At 41.4% G+C, this 20,785-nt stretch overlaps 2 protein-coding genes and 1 long non-coding RNA gene across 3 annotated transcripts; 2 read left to right on the forward strand and 1 right to left on the reverse strand.

The window, feature by feature from the left end:
* Positions 1 to 3,832: 3,832 nt before the first annotated feature.
* Positions 3,833 to 9,784, forward strand: cnr2 (cannabinoid receptor 2). Its single transcript, XM_076106738.1, has 4 exons — positions 3,833 to 3,960; positions 6,465 to 6,499; positions 6,800 to 6,900; positions 7,071 to 9,784. The coding sequence occupies exons 3-4, from the start codon at positions 6,831 to 6,833 to the stop codon at positions 8,159 to 8,161; spliced, it is 1,161 nt and encodes a 386-aa protein (XP_075962853.1). The 5' UTR covers positions 3,833 to 3,960; positions 6,465 to 6,499; positions 6,800 to 6,830; the 3' UTR covers positions 8,162 to 9,784.
* A 981-nt stretch (positions 9,785 to 10,765) lies between these two features.
* Positions 10,766 to 20,686, forward strand: akirin1 (akirin 1). The gene is made up of 5 exons (XM_076106739.1): positions 10,766 to 11,141; positions 17,787 to 17,915; positions 19,413 to 19,541; positions 20,037 to 20,108; positions 20,197 to 20,686. Exons 1-5 carry the CDS (start codon positions 10,934 to 10,936, stop codon positions 20,205 to 20,207), a joined length of 549 nt encoding a protein of 182 aa, XP_075962854.1. The 5' UTR covers positions 10,766 to 10,933; the 3' UTR covers positions 20,208 to 20,686.
* Positions 12,654 to 13,586, reverse strand: LOC142965689 (uncharacterized). Its single transcript, XR_012957721.1, has 2 exons — positions 13,522 to 13,586; positions 12,654 to 13,238 (listed from the first exon to the last, which is right to left on the reverse strand). It is a non-coding gene; the product is annotated as an uncharacterized LOC142965689 (long non-coding RNA).
* Positions 20,687 to 20,785: the final 99 nt, after the last annotated feature.

A 20,785-nucleotide genomic window follows, 5' to 3' on the forward strand; every position in this document is an offset into this window, starting at 1 on the left:
AGTTCGAAACCGCGCAGCCAATCAGCGAAGAGACAGCCAGACCGCATTCACGCCTGTTGCCAGACCGGTGACGTCAATCGCTGACACTCTTCTCCATTCCTTTGTTGGACCTCGGGTATTTCCTGAGAAGTGATGAAAACAGCGACGAGAAAAACACATTCTAAGCACCATAGCTATTCCGCTTTCACGCTATCTTACGTAACAAAAACTCCACGGTTACATGCAACGTAATAATGAGGTTTGGGGGAACAATATGTATATATATATATATATATTTGTATTATGTATTGTCAATCCCTCGTTCAAATAAGGTAAACACGTCCAGAGTTTAGATTTATTGATGAAGCCTACTTCATAGCTTTTCTGCTGTATGAAAACAGAGTTGTTGTTCCACAGTTCCTGTTTGTGTGGGTTAACTGCTGTGCTGAGAAACAGCTGCAACAGGCTGTAATGAGAGCCTACACAACAGCTCTAGTCTGTGAGCTGCTGCCCATCCCCCACGTCTCAGTCCTCTGGTTAAGACAAAACCCTTGACCATTTTATTGAAACAAATCCATTAACCCTCATATCAATGTCCACCTGCTGCGAGAGTATATGACAACGGGAAAGGACAAGTGAGATTTTCCTGTTTTGATTCCTGTCTATGTTAAGATATTAGGCTTTTAATTGAATAGATAAGGTGCATTGTGTTGTTACAACTTTTGTGCCATAATCCAGTGTGAGTTTTACAAAGGCCTAACTCAAGAGTTAAACTACTACGATGCAAAATGAGTATCATGTAAACATCACGCTGTCATACATCTAGCGACATGTGAGCCACAACACCCAAAATGGTGAATGGACTCCAGATGTGTGTGGGGGTTGCTAAAAAAAGATTAGTGTTTCGCCGAACTAACTGACTGAGAACACACAAGGCTATACCCGTTTACCCCGTGAATCATTGTGTTATTGGTTTCAAATCATTGTTTAAAGCTTATTATATGGCCTGGAGTTTTCTGGTATTACTTGTATTGCTATTCAGCTTTAAGGCTTCATATATATATCACTTTTCTATAGTCTTATAACACTAAATGAATGTTGAAAAATGCAGTCCTTACACTTCTCTTAGTCTTTACAAGGACAATGGTAATGGGAGATGCTGGTTTTATGGGAGATCCACGGTTAAAGTGACTTTCCCCTCTACCTTGTCTAAAGCGTCATAACAGTTGCACAACACATTTGGTTTCAGCCAGTGTATACAGCTGCAGGCCATGGAAGGACACTCCCCAAAGCAAAGCAACCTTTGTAAGGGGGCTGTTCCCATCAAGAGTCAACTATGTATGGAAAGTAGGTCATGGAGAGGCTTCTGCGGGTCGTACAGATTATGTGAGGTGGACGTATCTCCACATTTAACTGGTTGTGAAGGCTTCTTTACAAACGCCCCTGGTCGCGTGATCTCGTCATAGACATAGTGACTGTACGGTAGGCCATCCTGGGAAGTGGAATGGAAGATATATTCAAAACAACAGTGGTGTACAAAGGCTGTTGTTTACTTCTCACACAGCATAAGCTGCATATACAGACGTATCTCTTTCTCTAGGCCATTTATAGTTATTTGGTGTACACGGGCTCACATGAATCTGAAGAGTGTGAGAAGAGTTGCGAAACCCACCCACACAGTGACGTGCAAGAAGAGAAGCAGAACTAGTTTCACACTCGTCAGCGCTAAGTTTGTCCCATATCCAAGATCTTATGTAATACCAGAAGCAAATATGTTCAAATGAAATCTCTTTTCTTGGTTGCCAAGTTTTTTAAAATGTATTTTTCCAGTCTAGTTCGGCGAACGGACAGAGACACAAAGGAGCCTGAATGCACTCGTTTATAGAACCTACACCAATTATTGAATATCTGCGTATACAGTCTAGTCAAAGACACTCACAACTTGTATTTACATCTCTGTCTCTACAGCATAGAAATAAAAAAAAGAAAACTTTAGATTAGATTAGATAAGCAACACAAATACCAGTGCCAATACCTAAACCTTATCGCCTACTGATATGACCCCATGGCTGTTGAAAAAACAAATAATTAAATGAAAAAATACATATAAACAATACAATTGAGAGCATTGGGGGCTTATTATCATGTGTCTGTTTTCCGTTACACCCTCCTTCAAGCAGGCCATCCAGCTATGGAGAATCAAGTGTTTGGCCCACATCACATTGATGTAAGTTTGTTGGATCCTCTCTCTCAACATTTAGTTTTTTAGGTGCTGAGATGTCCTTCAGATGTATTTCAAATCTTAAATGTCTTCTGCCATTGCCATTGTTCCCTGCCATGTTTAAACAACCCAACACACTTCTTTTTCTAACTGCTCTGTGAAGGAAGAGGGTAAAACACAGGACCAGGAGAACAAAGTGCTTTCTAAAAATGAGATTGTGTCACCGGATGATGTAATCCAATAATTAAACATTTCAGGCTTTCTTCTGTCCTGTGGTCTGTGCTCGTGACCTGCACCTGGCCGGACAGTGACTGAGAAGAAATCTTATTGAAGCTGTGCTGTCTGCTCCTAATCACATTTCCTGCCTTCTGGCCTGCTGAATCCATCAGCAGAGGACACAGTGCACCAGATATCGCCGCCTGATTATTAGATAAAATATAAACATGACATCAAAAACATATCTCTTTCTGACCTATTTCCTGGTCTTGTCTTTTGTGAGTCCCAGTTTCTATTTCATTTAGCATACTTTTCTCTAAAATAGGATGCTAACTCATTTCAGAATGCCTCAGGTTTGTGATCTGATTGAATTGTTATTGAGCTACAAATGCACTTCACCACAGGGCTTTAAGCCAAATTAAACAGCCTTAATTTGTGAAGGAAGTGCTTGTTGAGTTCAGATTTTGTATCTATGCAGAATGATAAAGATTAAAAACTGAGCAACCTTTCATTATGTCCACTAGTTCATGGCTGCTTAGCATTGCCCCCTGTTGTACTGCAAGCAGTATTACACCCTGACCCACACTGACTTCACTGGGCATTAGTCAGCAATGAAATGTAAAAGAACAATTTAAATCCTCCTTTGCAACGAAGGCTGGTTTTCACACCTCAGCACTCACTGCAGATTGGATGTAAACAAGAATCAAACAACTGAAGCAGTCAAATGTTTGTTATCTTGTTTGTGCTTTCTGTCCACATGAAGGCAAGCAATATATAAAATGTAAAAATATCATAAACCATCATGTGATGAAGTGTGTGACTGCATTTGTGATGCCAAATGCTGTCTGTCAAATGAAGATGAGTGCAAAGTATTCGAAAGAGGTGGAAGGAAAAACAGTTTCTGCATGAATGGAAATAATTCAACAATCTTTTATAGCCATCTTGGTTATGAATTTGAGTAGTTTGCGACAATAATCTTAACACAAGGTCCACTTATCAGGTTATTAATGACTCCCAGGTCAGGAGTAAATATTTTTGAGGTCACTTCATTCATATTTTTTTTAATAAAGGGTGATGTTTTTTCTTCTTTCTTTCATCGACAAGTCTTTCACACATGCTTAAGTGCTCTCCTCCCCTGCATCCATCATGACCCTAAATGTATTCATGTTTTATCTTCTCCATTTCACCTCTATTACATATAATCAGACATATAAAATTGGACTTTACTGCCATTCTCAGTTTCATCACAGACTCCAGCTGTCCTTCTAATACATCATTTGGGCTCTTTCATCTCTTTCCATCTGGTTTTCTCCCTCTCTTTCTCTCTCTTTCTCTCTCTCTCTCTCACTCTCTCTCTCACTCTCCCTCCCTCCCTCTCTCCCTCGTGTCATCACAGCCTCCCTCCTTATCGTCTCCTCTCAGTCATGCACTTTGCCATCAGTCAGGTTTGTAGGTCTATGCGATCATGCTGGGGTTGTTGTGCTGCTGAGGGACCTAATTCAGATCCCCTAAAATAAGAAGAAAAGCAGAAAACTCCACACAAGGTAAGCTGTTCAAAGGTTATTTAATTACAGGTTTAAAATCCAGTGACATTAAGTAATAATTTCCTAATTTGCTTTTAAATTGGCATTGTGATATCTCTGTGAAATTAAATTTATTTTCAAAAATATGTTTTTATTGTCCGTCATTCATTAAGTGTATTTGTGCAGCAAATCTGCTACTTTAGCCCAATTTTACAATGCTTCTTTTTTTGCTGCTCCTACAAACACCAGACGTTTCTTTTTTTCTTCTTGTGCCAGAAGGGCTTGCTATATTTTGAAACAATGTGGCACGCCGAAACACTGACTCAAGGGGTTATTGCCACATTATTTCAGTGTGCATGTTGCCAGTGAAGCAACTAAAATGGACGCCTGTATGTTTTTTTAATTATAAATGAAGTTTTCTGTACACGGCTGTTGGTGCTTTTTTTTGAAGAGGCAACCAGTTTTATAAGAATGATGGTTGTTAACAGTCAAAACACAAAAGAGCCTGAGGTGGTGTAATATCCACAAGTGCTTGCACCCATATGGCCCAGTGGAATTGTGAAATATTGTCCCTCATGTCAATAAGGGCCTTTCTACCACTTCTGCTCATATATATATTTTCTATGCTTTTAAAAGGAAGTTTCAAATGTGTGATGAAAAACAGAAATAATGGTCACTGGAAACAGAATAAAGGGGAAACATTGGATTGAAGGCCACGGTGACCTGATTGGGTAAAAGGGCTCGTTTGACATGAACTGCGCCTCGCCTGCGTGGAGGAAGCTTTCAATTCAGACTGTCTTCAGCTGCCTTTAAAATAAACAGGAAGCCACAGAAATAATTGTATCCTGTTAGATCCAATCTGTACTTGTACTTGTACTTGCTACTTGTGGTTAACAGACCTCATGTGTATTCATGTGTGTATCTGCATTGTATGCTATCCTTTGCTCTTTTTATGTCTGTCTGTGAAACACTTTGATGCTTGTTTTGTGTGGTATAAAACAGCTTTATTATTATTATCAATCAGACAGCATGAGTTTTTAGATTAAACCTTCATTGCACAACATGAGACTAATAGCAAACAATCGAGCGTTAAATATTATAATTACACAGAAAAATAGGATTTGGGGTCTTTGGGATGCTTTGGGTCATGCAGTCGGTGGAGAGCAACTGGCTCTCGTGAGGTCATCGTTGACGACGTGTGCGTGACGTCAGAGCAAGTCGGGCTCAAGTCGGGCACAAATCTAACCAGCATGCATTGTGCGCCGATTGTCGGTGATCGAGTCTGCGCAGAACTGACTCATCTCGAACGAGCCTATTGTGTTCCCTTTAGTTTGTAATCACTTATACTGCATCATATACAACTACTCTCCTTGATCACCTTTAATGATTCTTTTTGTGTTATTTTCTCACTGTTTCCCAGCTTTTTTCTTTCAAACTTACTGTCATTTCCATTCATGTGATTGTGTCATGTTTTTGCCTATAAAATATAATCTCTATAATTTAAGCCTCACTGGGAGCAGCTATGGGTGGCCACTCTCTGTTTATCACAGCATTAGTTTAATCTATTGATTGCACAACGGTGATGCACTTCACAGGAGATTGTTCATCTCTGCGGTGACCTTCAGCCACCGATGTACAGTTTTTCGTTCCAATATAATCCCCTCTAATACCAAAAGGGGGCAGTCTTCATCCTGTTGGTTATGATAATAGGCCAACAACATGAGTTTGCTATTATGTTCATCTCTGCAGATAACTGAATGCACTCAGTAAAATCCCTGCAAAAGTGGAAATATGGATTAATTATTAATTCTCTGGTCCAGCTCAGTTCATAAAAAATCACTTAAAGGGACATAAATCAAAAACAATTATCACAAAATACATATCTTCCTCTTACTTGTAGTGCTATTGATCAATCCGGATTGTTTTGGTGTGAGCTGTCTGGTTTTGGAGATAACATCCGTAGAGATGTCCGTTTCTTTTCTCAATTATAATGACATTGTGTGAGCCAAAAATAATTCATTTGAAAAACTCAACAGCATTGTTTGTCAAAGTTACATTGGACACACTTGGTCAAATGAAGGTGCAGGCTATCACTAGACCATTTGTGAGCTGTGTGCATAAAAGCTCTGAAAACAAGTTGCCATGCTTTAGGGTACAGCTAAAGCTACAGCTGATGGAAGTGATACCTCAACGCACCATGAGCACGCTGGTTATATTAAATGTCTCTACATATTATGGACAAAGGTGCAACCATTTTGCTTTTTGGGATTTTCAAACAAAATCCGTTCATTATTCCTTCAGCAAGAAGTGGTTTATGGCGTGGTATTTAAACCGTGGCACCTTGCAACCATCTCTTCAATATCAGCACCAGTGGATACAGTAATGGTCATTCTCTGTTTACCCTAACCTCTAAGTGACTTTCTGTTCTGACTCACAGATGTTCATGTTCCCTTTAAGCACCAAGTTCAATATTGACAAAGAGAGAAAAATACATCACATTTTCCACTTTATTTGTTTCTCCACAGGAAGTTGCCTGCTTCAATCACTTCATCTAAAAAAGGTTTGTTATCAATAAAATAATATATATATTATATAATTTTTGCTGTAGATGTGTGGATCTTACTATGTGTGTTTGGTCTTGTCTTACACATTTATTATTTAAGTTCAATGATCAATACAGTTGTTTTTATGTTCTTTAGAAATTAACATAATACTGGAAAAAGTGGAAAATGCAGTGCCTTTTTACTTCTTAAAGGATCTCCTGCTAGTTGTTCTTATATACCTACAGATATGTTAATTATGTGTATTAATCCATAAAGAATAACACATTTAAATGACTGACTTTATTTTGTAAATACAGTAGGCCTACTGGCCCTCCGGTAACAGTTGAAATGGAGCAATGGGAGGTTTCGACTTGTTTAGGACTCACAGAAGCCAAAGAGAACACCTGCTCACAGATAGGTATGTGGCCTCAATAAAGAAAAATGCATTGCTTCATTAGAATCTAAAATGGTTCAAGATAATGTTTTTTAGCAAATGTAATTTAAGGGTGCATTTATAATGACCGCTATAGTTTCAGTACACTTGCCCAATAAAATCTGTCCTGCTATAAACCTGTGATCTTCTCACAGTTAACAGGTCTTGTGAGAATCTGGAATGCTACATGGTTCTCACCGAGGCTGAGAAGACAGCCATCGGCTCAATCTGTTTCCTGGCAGGTCCTATCACTCTGCTGGAAAACGCTCTCGTGTTGGGAGTGATCGCTGCAACAGCCTCCCTCCGGCAGCGGCCTTCATATCTGTTCATTGCCAGCCTTGCTTTTGCGGATGTCTTCGCCAGCTGCTTTTTCACTACCAGCTTCCTGTACTTTCACCTCTTTTGCCACAATGACGGCCCCACTGCCTACCTCTTCAAGTTAGGTGGTGTCACCATGGCCTTCACCAGCTCGGTGGGGAGTTTGCTGCTGACCGCTCTGGACCGCTACCTTTGCATCCAGCAGCCCTCCAGCTACAAGGTGCTGCTGACCCGCCGAAGAGCCGTGCTGAGCCTGCTGATCCTCTGGAGCGCCACCATTTTCATCTCCTTCTTGCCGCTGATGGGTTGGAGGTGTCCCACAGGGCTTAATCCGCCCTGCTCACTCCTGTTTCCCTACATCAGCCAGGGCTATCTGGCCTGCTGGACCAGCTTCATACTGGTGCTTCTGGCTCTCATTCTGTGTGCTTATGCTCTCATCCTGTGGAAGGCCCACCGCCATGAGTCCTCTATGACCAGCCTCCAGGGAGCAGCGGGGACAGGACAGGCCCGCATGAGGATGGATATCCGGCTGGCGCGTACCTTTGGCCTGATCCTACTCATACTGGTGAGCTGCTGGCTGCCCACACTCTCCTTCATGTTAGCTGATGTCTCTGTGGTCCTGACTTGTGCCCAACAGAGAGCGTTCGCCTTTTGCAGCACCCTCTGCCTGGTCAACTCTGCAGTCAACCCACTGCTATATGCACTGCGCTGTCGAGAGCTAAGAGTCGCTCTGCTGCAGTTGTTACAAAGGCTGTGTGAGATTGGAAGGTGTAGAAAATCTACAGAGGCTTTAACCCCAGGATTAGCCTCCACAGAAGACAACAACTGTGATGCCATCACTGAGGATGAGATGCCCAGGAACAGAACCACATGGCTTAACTCAATCTCAGAGATGGTGGACAATCAGGAGCCGAACATCAGACAATGATTGAAATTAAAGAGTAGTTGTACAGATAGATACGTGTTTGACATCGAATGAAGAATCAAATATGAGCAGGATTCATTCCCATCAAATTATTAGTGCTGGTATGTACTTCAAGGCTATTGTGTTCAAGGCTATTCAACAATAACTCTTGAATATTGTTAGTAGCCCCATAAGTGATCCGACAGATCAGAAAGCCTATCAAATGTCGGAAACATGTTACATAATGTGTTTTACTTGTAGTTATGAGATACAATGTGAAGACAGCTTGTAAAGAGAAACCATTAACCTTTAAAAATAAACAATTATAACCATTCTAGTATCAGATTCCAGTGGAAATAAAGCTTATCATCTCTGGGCATTGGTTCAGGTCAGACAAAAGGTTTATTGTTATGTTGGACTGGAAGTGAGATGATGTCATGTAGCTAACCTTTAACCTTTGACTTACCCATCTCCAATGTCAGTGCTTTAACGCTCTCACCCCTGTGACATACTGTGAACTGAAGTGCTGACTTAACTTTTGGGTTCACCACGTGGTGGAAAGGTGCATTTCTTGTGGGTACGCTTGTTTATTTTTGAGTATTTGTCCCTGAGCGTACAGGGACAGAGGACGATGTGCGTTGCCTTATCCAATCTGCACATGAATGCCAGGACTCCACAAAAGCCCCATGCACTTCACACAATGTCCGCACACGTGAATCCAAGCAGTGTGCCGAGGTAAATGGAGCACATGCCAGGAGGAGAACGAGCACAAGCACCAGAACACTCTTTGCAATTGTGACAACTGGCAGCTGCAGCAGAGCACACACTGTATGACATTTCACTTAAACTCACAGGTGCACATACTAGACCGAACACATGTTTCAACCATCAACTGATTAAAGATAATACTTGACCATACTCTATCCTTATATGTTTATTTTCAAGCAAATTCCACACGTAAATCTTACTTCTTACTTAATCATTGTCAAGTGGCAAAAAGTCAGCAGTCTTGTGTTTGCAATGAATTATAAATGGGGTTAAGTTTCTTGCTCAAGGACACATCATCATGCGACTAGCAGAGTCGGACCCGGGGATCGAACCTCCGATCCTCTGATTGAAGGACGGCCCTGCTCTCCACTTAGTCACAGTTTGTAGTTTGTCATTGGGTCTACAAACACAGCCCTGTAATAAATTCTACCTTCATAAAAGTAATACTGTCTTTTAAAAAAAACATTTTTAGAGATGCGTGAAAGGATGTGTTATAGGCTAATTTGAGGTGGCATTTGTATTATTTTGAATAAGCTTCCCCATGTATACGAATGAAGTTATAGACCAAATATTAGAAACCCCTCTCAGTATAAAATTCAAGAGCATTTTTTAAACTACAGCCTCTAAAAGTATCATGAATTTGGCAATGGGGGGATGTTATTATTTTAAACCCTACACATAATAACAAGACATAACTAAAGAACACAGTATATACATTTGTCCTCTGTCATATTTGATGGAACAACCAATAATATGATTGCTCATTGGCTTTACGAGGAGATGCTAAAATGCTACTTTAAATGATATTGCTGAATACTTCCTAGCAGTTCTGTTTAAGATACTCAAGATGCAAGCTGAAATAAATACTGCATAAGATTGGCTGATGTTTAGTTCTTTGCATAGGTTATGTGATAACAATAAGGACTGCATAAGACTTTGTTTTGTTTGTATTAACCTACATGTATTATGCATTTAAAAAGTCAGGCTACTCCTGTAAAAGGGATTTTTAATCCCAGTGAGACAGTTATCATCACATGGGAAACGTAGTGCACATAAAACAAACTGTCACATCAAGATGCACACCCAGTGGTGGAGACTGCAGCAAATATAAGTTGATGGGTGATTCAGTTCTGGACATTGCTTGTTTCAATGGGTTACTCAAAACAAAAGACTGTGGTGAATGTGTGACTGGTTGTTGATGCATGTGATACAACAGGTGTGAAATGGAGCAATGTAGCTGATAAAACAAAGCAAGACAAGAACAGAAAATAATCTCTAGCATACATACTATACAAATGCTTTGTACATACAAGTACAGTTCCTATTTTCAGTCACAGTGTGTAGTGTGGTCGAGAACTTTGCTGCTCAGGGACTCTATTCTAAGTCATTATTACCATGCAGCCATTGTGTTAAGTTTGCAAACACAATGGGAAAATACAATGGGAAGCCGGTTACTAGTTGACAGACAGTAAATATATAAAATCTCCCGCTTTCTGAAGGAGATTAAAGAGTAAAATCACCCTGGAGTTAATTTTTAATCTACTTGATTTACCTGACCTCCACCACCAGACGTCTCGTGAACCTTCAATTTAAGTTCAACGGAAACCAAAGCCCTCAACAACATCAATAGGGTTGGGTGGCAAGAAATCGTAGCGTAAAGACTGTTAAAGAGAAAATAAATTGCCAATTGAGTCAATAATGTATTATTAGCAACGTTAAGAAATACGTTTGGGTAAGAATGACAATTAAAATTAGTGAAATATACAACAAAATATGTTGTAAATATTAAAGCTCCCCCCTCTTTTCCTCAATGGTACGGTCTGCCATTGTGACGTTTTAAAAATTCAGCAGGCACGGTCGGCAGTTGGTTTACTACTCAGAGAAGAAAATCCGTTGTTGTGGAGAGGAAGAAAGGCTCAAGAAAAATCGAGCAACGTTTAACGTACAAAACCACGAGCGACAAAAAAAAACAGTTTTGCGGGTCGTTTTTCCTCCAACTTACTTTTCCAATTTTCTTTAGCTAACAACATGGCTTGTGGGGCAACATTAAAGCGGTCGATGGAGTTTGAGGCCCTCCTCAGTCCCCAGTCTCCCAAGCGGAGAAGGTGCAACCCTCTACCGGGGACTTCTGGCACTCCGTCGCCGCAAAGATGCAACCTCCGTCCTCCAGTCGACAGCCCAACGCACTCGATGTCTCCTCCGGCCATAGGAGGAGGCGAACACAGGCTCACTCCAGGTATGACATTTAAACCGATTTTGACGTTTTTTTCCTGGGTGGGTGTCATGGGGGAGGGGGTTTGGGTGGAGTGGACTGGAAGTGATAGCTAGCTAACGTCAATTGAGAGAATCTGAATGGGGGTTGGAGGCTAAACGTTAGCTTCGCTAAGCTAAGCTAACGCCAGGAAGGGGAAACGTCAGCGCCAAGTTACCGACACAGATCATTTTTGCAAATCATAATTAATCAGTGGATTCACAAAAATAGAGGTGGCTCTATAGGTATTCGTCGGTGGCACCTTGCCAGCTCTTTGTATTGTTGTATAGTTGAGTGAATTAGCTTAAAGCTAATGCTGAGCTGCCCATGAAATTATTAGCTTCAAAGTTGTCTGCATAGCTAACGTTGAATCAAATAACGTTGCTATTTCTAGCATGGGACAAATTGAATATAGTTAGTTTATGACTGACTCAGATTTGCCTGTACAATCTGCAGCTATAGTATAGACTCGTGGCCATTAAATCAGTTAATATATTCATTTAAACCATGTATTTGAAAACTGGAAGGACTTTAAACAAAAGACCCTGCTCGTACTTTAACACATGGGTGACAATCTAGCCAGTTGGGCTCGCCTGAGAAGACAAACGGCATCACAGCAGCGGGCACATCATGGCAGGCTGTTAATTAGGAGCTGCCTGGCTAATGTGCCTTGGCTTTAATGCCACAATTGTCTTGCATTGAGGTGGGGGTTTATACCATTATGCACCACAGCCATTTCCGGGCCTGCAGGACATTGTTCATTTCCTTTTTATGTCTGTCATCTACTCTCCCTTTTGACTTGAAAAGCTCCGCTGTGAGCATTGGACGGGTGTGGGGCACACTAGTAGACACAAGATAATTACCTAGATGTCTGCACTGCGATCCAGTGAGGCTTATTGCATGTGCCAGGCACTCAGATATGGGCAGCGTGATACCAGTGAGGCCTAATCCTTATGCTTTTTGAATGTTAATTAAAAAAAGAAAAGCTTGATGTCATTGAATTTATTTTATCACATCACTGCTGGGAAATGAGAGAGGATTACAAGATGGAGACCGCTGTACTACCTGTGCTAAGCCGTGCTGTTAACTCGTAGATTGTCATCATGTGCTCCCCAGTGGTTATAAATCCATTTCCTATAGTTCAGCCTATTATAAACCACAGGGTTACTTATGGTGCTATTCAGCCCTCCTGTTGCGATGAAGTGTACTGCCTTCCATCTTGCCACGAAGTATTGAAAGTGAAGAAATCTGAGCATTCCTCATAACCAGTTTTTATTGGCACTGCTTGGAGAAGAAGCTTTTTGATAGAGTGATCCAGGGGTTTATGTTTCCTTAGTGGCTGTGGCTGTCACTGGGGGTTAAATGTCCTTATTTCTTTCACATAACATAATTATCTAAGGCTGGGCAAATGATATGTTATTCCTCTATAGTTCTGTGCATCTTGACTTAGGTCTCAGGTGACGTTATTCATGGTCCATTAACTTGCTACCCGAGAAATGAAAGTGAAATGAGAGTCAGCTTTATTCGCCCTGTATGCGTTTGTATACAAATAAACAAGAAAAATATAAAAACAAGGACATTAAAGACAACAAATTAGAACATAGAAACTAAGCATGAACAATGAACTCCTATGTACAATATAAATATATATAATATATATCGAAGAATATATAAACATCAACAATGACAATGGATTTGGGATATTAGTGAAATGTGAGCTATTAGTGATGATTTTTTTTTTTTTAATTGAAACAATTTTGCACAATGTGCCAGCTGCGTCACTTATTAAGACAAAGGCCAAATTGTCTCACTCTCTGTTCCTGTTTTTGCACTGTAAGAAAAAATGTGCTTCATGGTGCATATCATTGTAAGATGATGCTGGTGTGCGGTTTGCTGAGGGCATTGACGCACAGATGTAGATGATGATGGAGACGGCTTCACAGCCGGCTTCCTGTGAAATGCAAGCGTTTTGGCTTCTGGTGAATTGTGTAATTGTCATGCTGGTAAGCAAAAGATTTATAGTGATGAAGAGGTGTTTTGTTTCTGAGAAGAGAGAGGGCTGTTCCTTCCAGTTGCAGATACCTGGAGGTGAAGACACATTTTAATGCCCCTGTTATTGCTGACATCATTTACACAGCCTGACTTGCTTATTATGGTTGCCTCACAGAGTAGTATTCATAGTGGAGCTATGTTTATATTAATACAAAAAAAATGAATCCTATCAGTTTTTTCCAGGTTGTCTGTTCTGACGTTGCTTATTTAGCCTGAACCTTATGTTAAGAATCCAACAGGCCTCTTGGGTGTTCCAGTTCTTTCCGAGTTTGTCTGCTTAGCATGAGCTCCAGATAGCAGGTATTCTACTCACCTTCACCCAGAAGAAGGCCCCCTTATGGGACTGGTGTCGCAAGCATGCCTCTCTGCTGCTGCGGTTTGCCAAGTGAAAGCAGTTTTGTATTTGGTGAAAGGTCAGCTGTCATCCCTCCCACCCGTCTTTACCCACACATGCTTTCTCTCTCTGTGTGTGTGTGTGTGTGTGTGTGTGTGTGTGTGTGTGTGTGTGTGTGTGTGTGTGTGTGTGTGTGTGTGTGTGTGTGTGTGTGTGTGTGTGTGTGTGTGTGTGTGTGTGTGTGTGTGTGTGTGTGTGTGTGTGTGTGTGTGTGTGTGTGTGTGTGTGTCTTTAGGTAATAATGTAGATAGGATCACTCACTCCGTTCTCCTCTGTCTCATTCTTGTGCTGCTAGTCTAGTCTGGTGCTGTACTAAAATCCTCCCCAGATGACATGAGGCTGGACTGGTACTACCCAACTGCATTTTGGGTAGAAAAGCAGGCAGGTCATAGTTCAGGCCTGAAACCTTGGTCAGACTGCAAGACTGCTCGTATATTCAGGGCTAAAGATGGCCTGCTGTCTGCTCGGGAAGCTCTTTGTTCAGAAGATTTTATGTTTAAAACAGTTGGATGCAAATGCATTGAGGAGTTGTGACCTCGCTGATCTGTCCAGAAACGATCTACTGCGCATCGGGCTTGCTATCATTTTACGATATAATGTCAGATTTATTCCTTTAAAAACAATTCAGTGATTTGCAGTTTCCCATGTCTGCTTTTTTTTCCAAACTATTAGTGGTCACTTAAATTCTTTGCTGCAGGAGGGCAACTTCTACTGACCCGTAATACATCACAAGCTACTACCTGGCAGTTCGGACATTCGAAACCCCCCCACACACACACACACAATTCGTTAGCAGTGGAGGGTGAAAGGAAATGAGTCAGCTTTGTTTTCTCTCCACCACCACGGCCAATCTATCTGTCCGATCTCATGTGGTATTCACTGTTTGGTCTGTGCCTAAGCCTTTTAGCCGAGGCTTTCTCCTCTGTGTTCCTCCAGCTCTCCCGGAAGTCTCTGTGATTGATTGCTTGGCCTGGTTGTGGCAGGGTCATTGTTGCCAAGCAACGCCCACAGTTGAGCTACTAGTAGTTGGCAGAGCTGGAAGTGAGGAGAGGGTTTCTCACTCGTTAGGCCGCTGTACCGAGGAATAGTGTTATCTAACATTGGACCCGTGCATTTGAGACTTCTGTCACAGTTTAATCTCAACAGCTGTGGCTTCAATCAGCTTTCTTGTTGTCAGCGTTCAGCAACTCAAGTGTCGTAACTGTAGTACTATCAATACTATCAAAATAATTTAGTTTAAGTTTTAGTTAGTCTCTGCAGCCAGCATGTTGCTGACTGCCGAGATTAACTAAAACCTGTGTTTCAGCTGGTGTGGTTACACTCATATATTGTCTTTTCCAATTAGTTAATACATTATAAACCTCTGTAGTATAGACTATTTAAAAAAATATCAATAAATGCAGCTGTCTTCAACTCTTTCTTGTAATTTTTTAATCTGCTTATTATTTTTTCAAGTCATTGGTTAGTCTCTATGATGTCAGAATCAAAATTCACGTCTTCACATGTTTGCTTCTCCAGACCTACATTTAGAAACCCAATGTCATGTATGATGATATACAATGGAGTGAATCCTCACTTGTGAAACTGGGTTCTTTGAATATTTGGCACTTGTCCTCAAGAAATGACTTACATTTTAAATTGATTATCTTAATGACCTAAATCAGTTTTCTGTCTACTAATTGTTTAAGTCATTGTTACAGCCCCGTAGGTTGAAAACATTTCTTTATTACAAGTGAAAGGCCCTGTGGTGTTTCAATAAACAGCCTGTCAGATTAGGGTCCAGTATTGTTGATTCTGGAAGGTTTCAGAGGCCACGTACAGCCAGAGCAGGGGTTCAAAAGTGACCACATATTTTATTTTTTATTTATTGGTTTATTTGATAAGGGAGAGTGCACATTAATAGCATTTCTGTAAATGCGCCAGAGTTAGCCAAAAGGCTATTTTTCATCTGTAGTCCCAAGAGGCAGATGTTCCAAAATAAACCTAAAAACAGAATGTAAGATTAAATTGAAAAGGTTATACAATATTGATGCTTTACAATCTGGAAAAAGTGAGAATATTAATATACGTAGTATCATCATCAGGAGACTCTTATACATTGTCAAGTACTAACAAGACATGCAACACAGAGGCTCTCAAAGTCAACACACACAAATAAAACAAAATATGACGTGGCTTTCCTCACCATCCATCCAAGCTCGCCGATGAGCAGGCTGAAGTGGCAGCATGGCTTCTAGCCCCCTCCACCCAAGATAAATGAGGCACGGTGCTCCAGATAGAGGTGCAGCATGTATAAAGACTTCACCTCCTGTGTGGACTGAGTGAGATAAAGTTCCGCCTAAACATTTGCTTAACAGCACTATTTGAGGCCATGGTGTTTGTCTCATTTTTTCCCCATGACTTTTTTGAACTTTAAGCTTTATAATTAGATACGTGTGTGCCGGCTGTGACCCATGTTAAGCTGTTACAGCAGCTGCAGCGTGGGCTTTATCCTAAGGAGGACATATTTGAGATGATAAAGAGACAGCCACTTTCTCGACATGTCAATGTGTACCTACAGTACCTGTATTACCTTTACTTTATTGAAGTCTGTACCTGTGATACATGTTGTACTATAAAGTATAAATTCTAAGGCTAATAATGATCGTTTTGGCTTTTTCATGACACACATACTGTCTGCTTGATGTTGATCTGGGTTGATTCTGTCAACACATGAACTGTGAACTGCAGACCCCAGTCAACATGCACATCTTTGATGTTTTGAGCTTCCTTGAAAGCACCAGCAGTACACTTGAAGTGAAATTGAGATTAGTGTGTCATCACAGGCAATATGGCAGCTTAACCAATAAAACAAGCGGTTGTTGCAGTGTGCAAACCCAATTCTCAGAGAGCCTCTACGCTGCCCTCGCCTTACTGCGACCTGATATTGGTTAACTGTGTCATGTTGTTGCTGTTGTGCTTTTTAGATGTGGGCTCAGGTGCCATTTTCCAGTTGGCTTACTGTCCGTAGATTAAATGATTGTGACAACGCAGGCACTTTGGAAAGACAACCATCCTACACGATCATTGGAAAACTCCAGTTTCAGTCAGAAACATAAAAAATAAAGGATATGGTATTTTAAGTTTTCTGTACATACTACTTGTAATGCAGATCATCTTGAGTACTTATTTAATCAGTAATTAACCTATGAATTAGCATGATTTATCAGGGCTCGTGCTTAAACAGTGCGTAGCTGGCCAGTAAGGCTAGAAGCTGGTTGATCTTATAGTGAGACACGTAATGTTTGACATTGTTTGCATTGCAGTCTTATATCACATAGATCAGTTTATTTTCTTCCATCCACCAAAACCTCAAGCATCCACACAACCACTGAACAAGCCTCAGAAGAACGAGAGGCTTCTACTTTGTTACAGCTCAGTGAAGAACGCTGATTTGTGTTGAAGCCTTAATGCGAGCCTTCTCACCAGCTGTGGTGACGCTGACGTCATAAATAACTTTTGGAAGAGAAGTGAAAGTGATAGTCACAAGACAAAAACAAGTTTGTCTTTAAGTAAGCTCTGTGTTTGTTACAGCTGTAGTAGGTATGTCACTCATGTCAGTCTGTCACGCCTCTACTTCCTGTTGATTGTATTTTGGAACCCGTGTTAGGTGAGAAACGACAGAGGAAGTGAGCATAGCTTTAGTTTATCTTCAGTGTGGATGATTACGCCTTCCTGTAATAGTCCTAATTAATGCTGGAATACATTCAGCATTGTTTTGAATGTGGTTGTGGTGGGCGCAGTATCGAAAATAACACACATTAAAGACCAAACTAATGAAAATACTGATTAATTCCTGTAATGAATCACTGTTGAGCAATCGGGACAATTACTACGACTGGATAGATTCATAATTCCTTTTCACGTTCGAAATAGAGACTTAAACGGCACATTATACATTTAAAAACCTGTACATTTGTGGCCATTTCATCACAAAAAGCTAAAGTTTCAGTAATAACACTGGTGCTGACATCCAAGCAACAAAGTGAGAAAGTCTGGATTGCGTTTGCTTTGGAAGCCCATTGGGAGCACCGCCTCACAACCGCCAAAAGGGTTGAAGAAATGTGTGGCGCCTTCATTTTTTGGGGCGTCCTCTGTCCTGTTTTAAACGGTTTGTGTCCTTGTTTCCGTTTTGCTCCCTACAGAGCAGATCTTCCAGAACCTCCGTCAGGAGTACAGCCGGATCCAGAGGCGGCGGCAGCTGGAAGGGGCCTTCAACCAGACCGAGGCCTGTAGCTCCAGTTCCTCCCTCAACGCTCCCAGCTCCCCACCAGGTAAGAGCATTTAGGGTTGACCGTGCACACACACACACATGAGCTTTATGGTTTTACTCCAAAGGCCATGGTCATGTACATGGGTACAGCATGGCACTATTGGTGCCAGTTTATGGATGTTCTCCAGACTAACATGCGTGTGTTTTTGTGATGGCAGTTATCTAGGTCTGACTGCCCAATTATATTACATTTTCGTCAATGTTTAGATTATTTTAGATTTGTTCACAGCTGTAGGAGGGTATTGTACTTTTGCTACACGGGTGATTTAAATAACATGTCTGCTTTGTTTTGTTCTGGTTAGCAAGTCCTTGAAGTGACAGCAGAAAACCATCCAAAAAAAACCCTTTTTAAGCCTAATCTTTGTAACGGTTAGGAATGATAAGGTCATTCGTTCTGCAAGGCCTGCCAAAAGACCCTTGGCTGGACCTGCATGACCAACTCGAGTCTAAAGAGGCAGGCTACTGCTGCTCATCAAAAACAATCACAAGGGCAGAGGAATTGTGATTCCAGATGTGAGTTTATGAAAGATTTATAGTTGTTTGTGCCAAATCCAGCCCACTCCTGAAATGGAGATGTCTCTCTCCTCCGAGTTCAGTCATATCCTGTTGAGATTCCTGAAAAGTCGGCTTTCGTTCCCTCAGAATAGTTGTGTTTTCAGATGGAACTACAAATACATTGTACTTTCATGCTTCATATCTACAAAGATATGATGCAATCTTTTCTTTGTGAACACATTAATAAATCCAGATGTCTTATAAGTAAACGTCCAAAATCACCTATTTTCTTCAAAACGTCCGTCCATATAGGCATAACTTTATGCTCTGCTCAAGTTATTTACTGAAAAAAACTTTTATTTTTGCTACCCTGGCGCCTGAAATGCGTGTAGATTGCGATGGATTCAGTTTGTTTCAGCCCATCATAGAATAAAAAAATTAACATAATTGATCATTTATATTGCCAAACATGGTGCTTTTGCTGTTTGCTCCTCTTCGGGAACAAACTTGTGCTGCAGCAGTGGTGTTGCAGTTTGGGTGCGGGATGTAATCCCCGCCCCGGGCCTTCAGGCTCCAGCGTTTTCTTCCTAATCACTCTGCAGGATGGTCTCGTAGATCACACCGTTACCCTCTTTCTGCCTCTGAGAGATGGCCATTAAACCTTCATCCGCGCTCTGCCATCCTCTCCTGTGATTTACAAACGCTTTAGTCTAAACGGCTTACAGCAGAACCTCAAAGACCGCTGGGTAAAGGATCACCTCGCTAAAGCTGGCTCCAGTTGCACTGTGACAGAGGCATTGTGGGAGGGGAGAGAGAGGGCTCACATTAGTGCTGCATGACCCTGTGGGCTGACGGAGGTGAGGGACGACAAAGAGCAAAGCTGTAAATTTGCACCTGGCCGAGCACCTATTTCTGGAGAGAGGACATTTCTGTCTGCGTGGCTCATCGCTGTGCCACAGATGTGACTGAATCAGCCTTTCTTTGTGTTTCTTGTGTTTCTCAGGTGCCTCAAGGAAGGACCAGCCCTCGTTTACACTGAAGCAGGTGAGCTACCTGTGTGAGCGGCTGCTTAAAGACCACGAGGAGAAGATCCGGGAGGAGTACGAACAGATTCTTAACACAAAACTCGCAGGTAATAAACAAAAAAATATATAAAACCGCAGCACTCACTATTCATCTGGACAGCACGTTTTACAGTCTGTCAGTGAAGTACAGTAGAAGTGTCACTGTGTAATGAGAAGCATCCTGCCCCCTCCCTTATGCGTATGTTTTCTTTTCATAACTGATAACGTCTGCAGCGCTGGCATCCAAACAGAGTTTACTTATACTTCCAGATACCGCGGTCTGTAAACGGGGAAACAAGTGGAATAAAGATGGTAGAAGTTTGGCAGCTGGAGCCAAACTGTATTTACCCAGATTACATCCACAGTTAAAGTCTTTAACACACGCGAGAATCGGCAGTCTTACTATGTGTCTGCTACGATGTGTAGTTTGCTCCCTGAAAAGAGGACAAAGAAGAAGAGATTTAGCAGTTTTTCCTGTTCTGTGTCGGCAGAGATGTTCACAAAAAGACTTTGAATCTGCAGCACGCTTCCTCACCGTTTTTTAAATCTTCTTCTCTTTCCAGAACAATATGAATCTTTTGTGAAATTCACACAAGACCAGATCATGCGAAGATACGGAGCCCGGCCTGCTAGTTGTAAGTATCCTAAACCACCGTTTCCATTTCTTTGTTTGATCTGTGTTGTGAGTGAAAAGGGTTGAACTGACTATCGTCTGTGTTTCAGATGTCTCTTGAACTCACCGTGATGAGATCCCAGCTCCCTCTCACTAGACGGCTGCTCTTCTACTGCCCTCCCCCTCCCTCCAGTTGATTTTCATTTTATTTCCCTATCCCAACCCCCCATTTTAAACTGTTTGGGTGCCATGGTTTATCCTCTTTTTAATCCACATGTTGAGTTCTTACTTCAAAACTATTGCTGCTGGCCAAAAGTTAGAAGAATCTGAAAGATAAACTATGTATGAAGCATTTTTTTTTGTTCTTGTTCATATGCGCTTTCTCAAAATCCTGACTAAAGCAGATCTGTGTCAAATCTCTTGCCGGCGCTGTAGAAAAATGCTTTTTGGCTCATGTGATCATTCTGTATAATCTTCCAGCAGCTGTATTTAATGGCTCCTGCTTCTCACATTGCCCCCCCCCCCCCCCCCTCACAACTATTTACCTGAGAATGTGGATTTTTCTCCCTTTTGAAAAAAATAAAAGTTCTGTGATTCAAATCTGTTGTCTGAGATGTGTTTGTAGTGATACGTTCTGTAGTCCTCTCACATGGTCGTCTCAGCAGATAAAGATGGCCAGGTTGAGTTGTGGATGTTTAC

The sequence above is a fragment of the Anarhichas minor genome, unplaced genomic scaffold, assembly GCF_050575085.1.
Source record: "Anarhichas minor isolate MPS153535 unplaced genomic scaffold, ASM5057508v1 ptg000035l, whole genome shotgun sequence".
Classification (NCBI taxonomy): domain Eukaryota; kingdom Metazoa; phylum Chordata; class Actinopteri; order Perciformes; family Anarhichadidae; genus Anarhichas; species Anarhichas minor.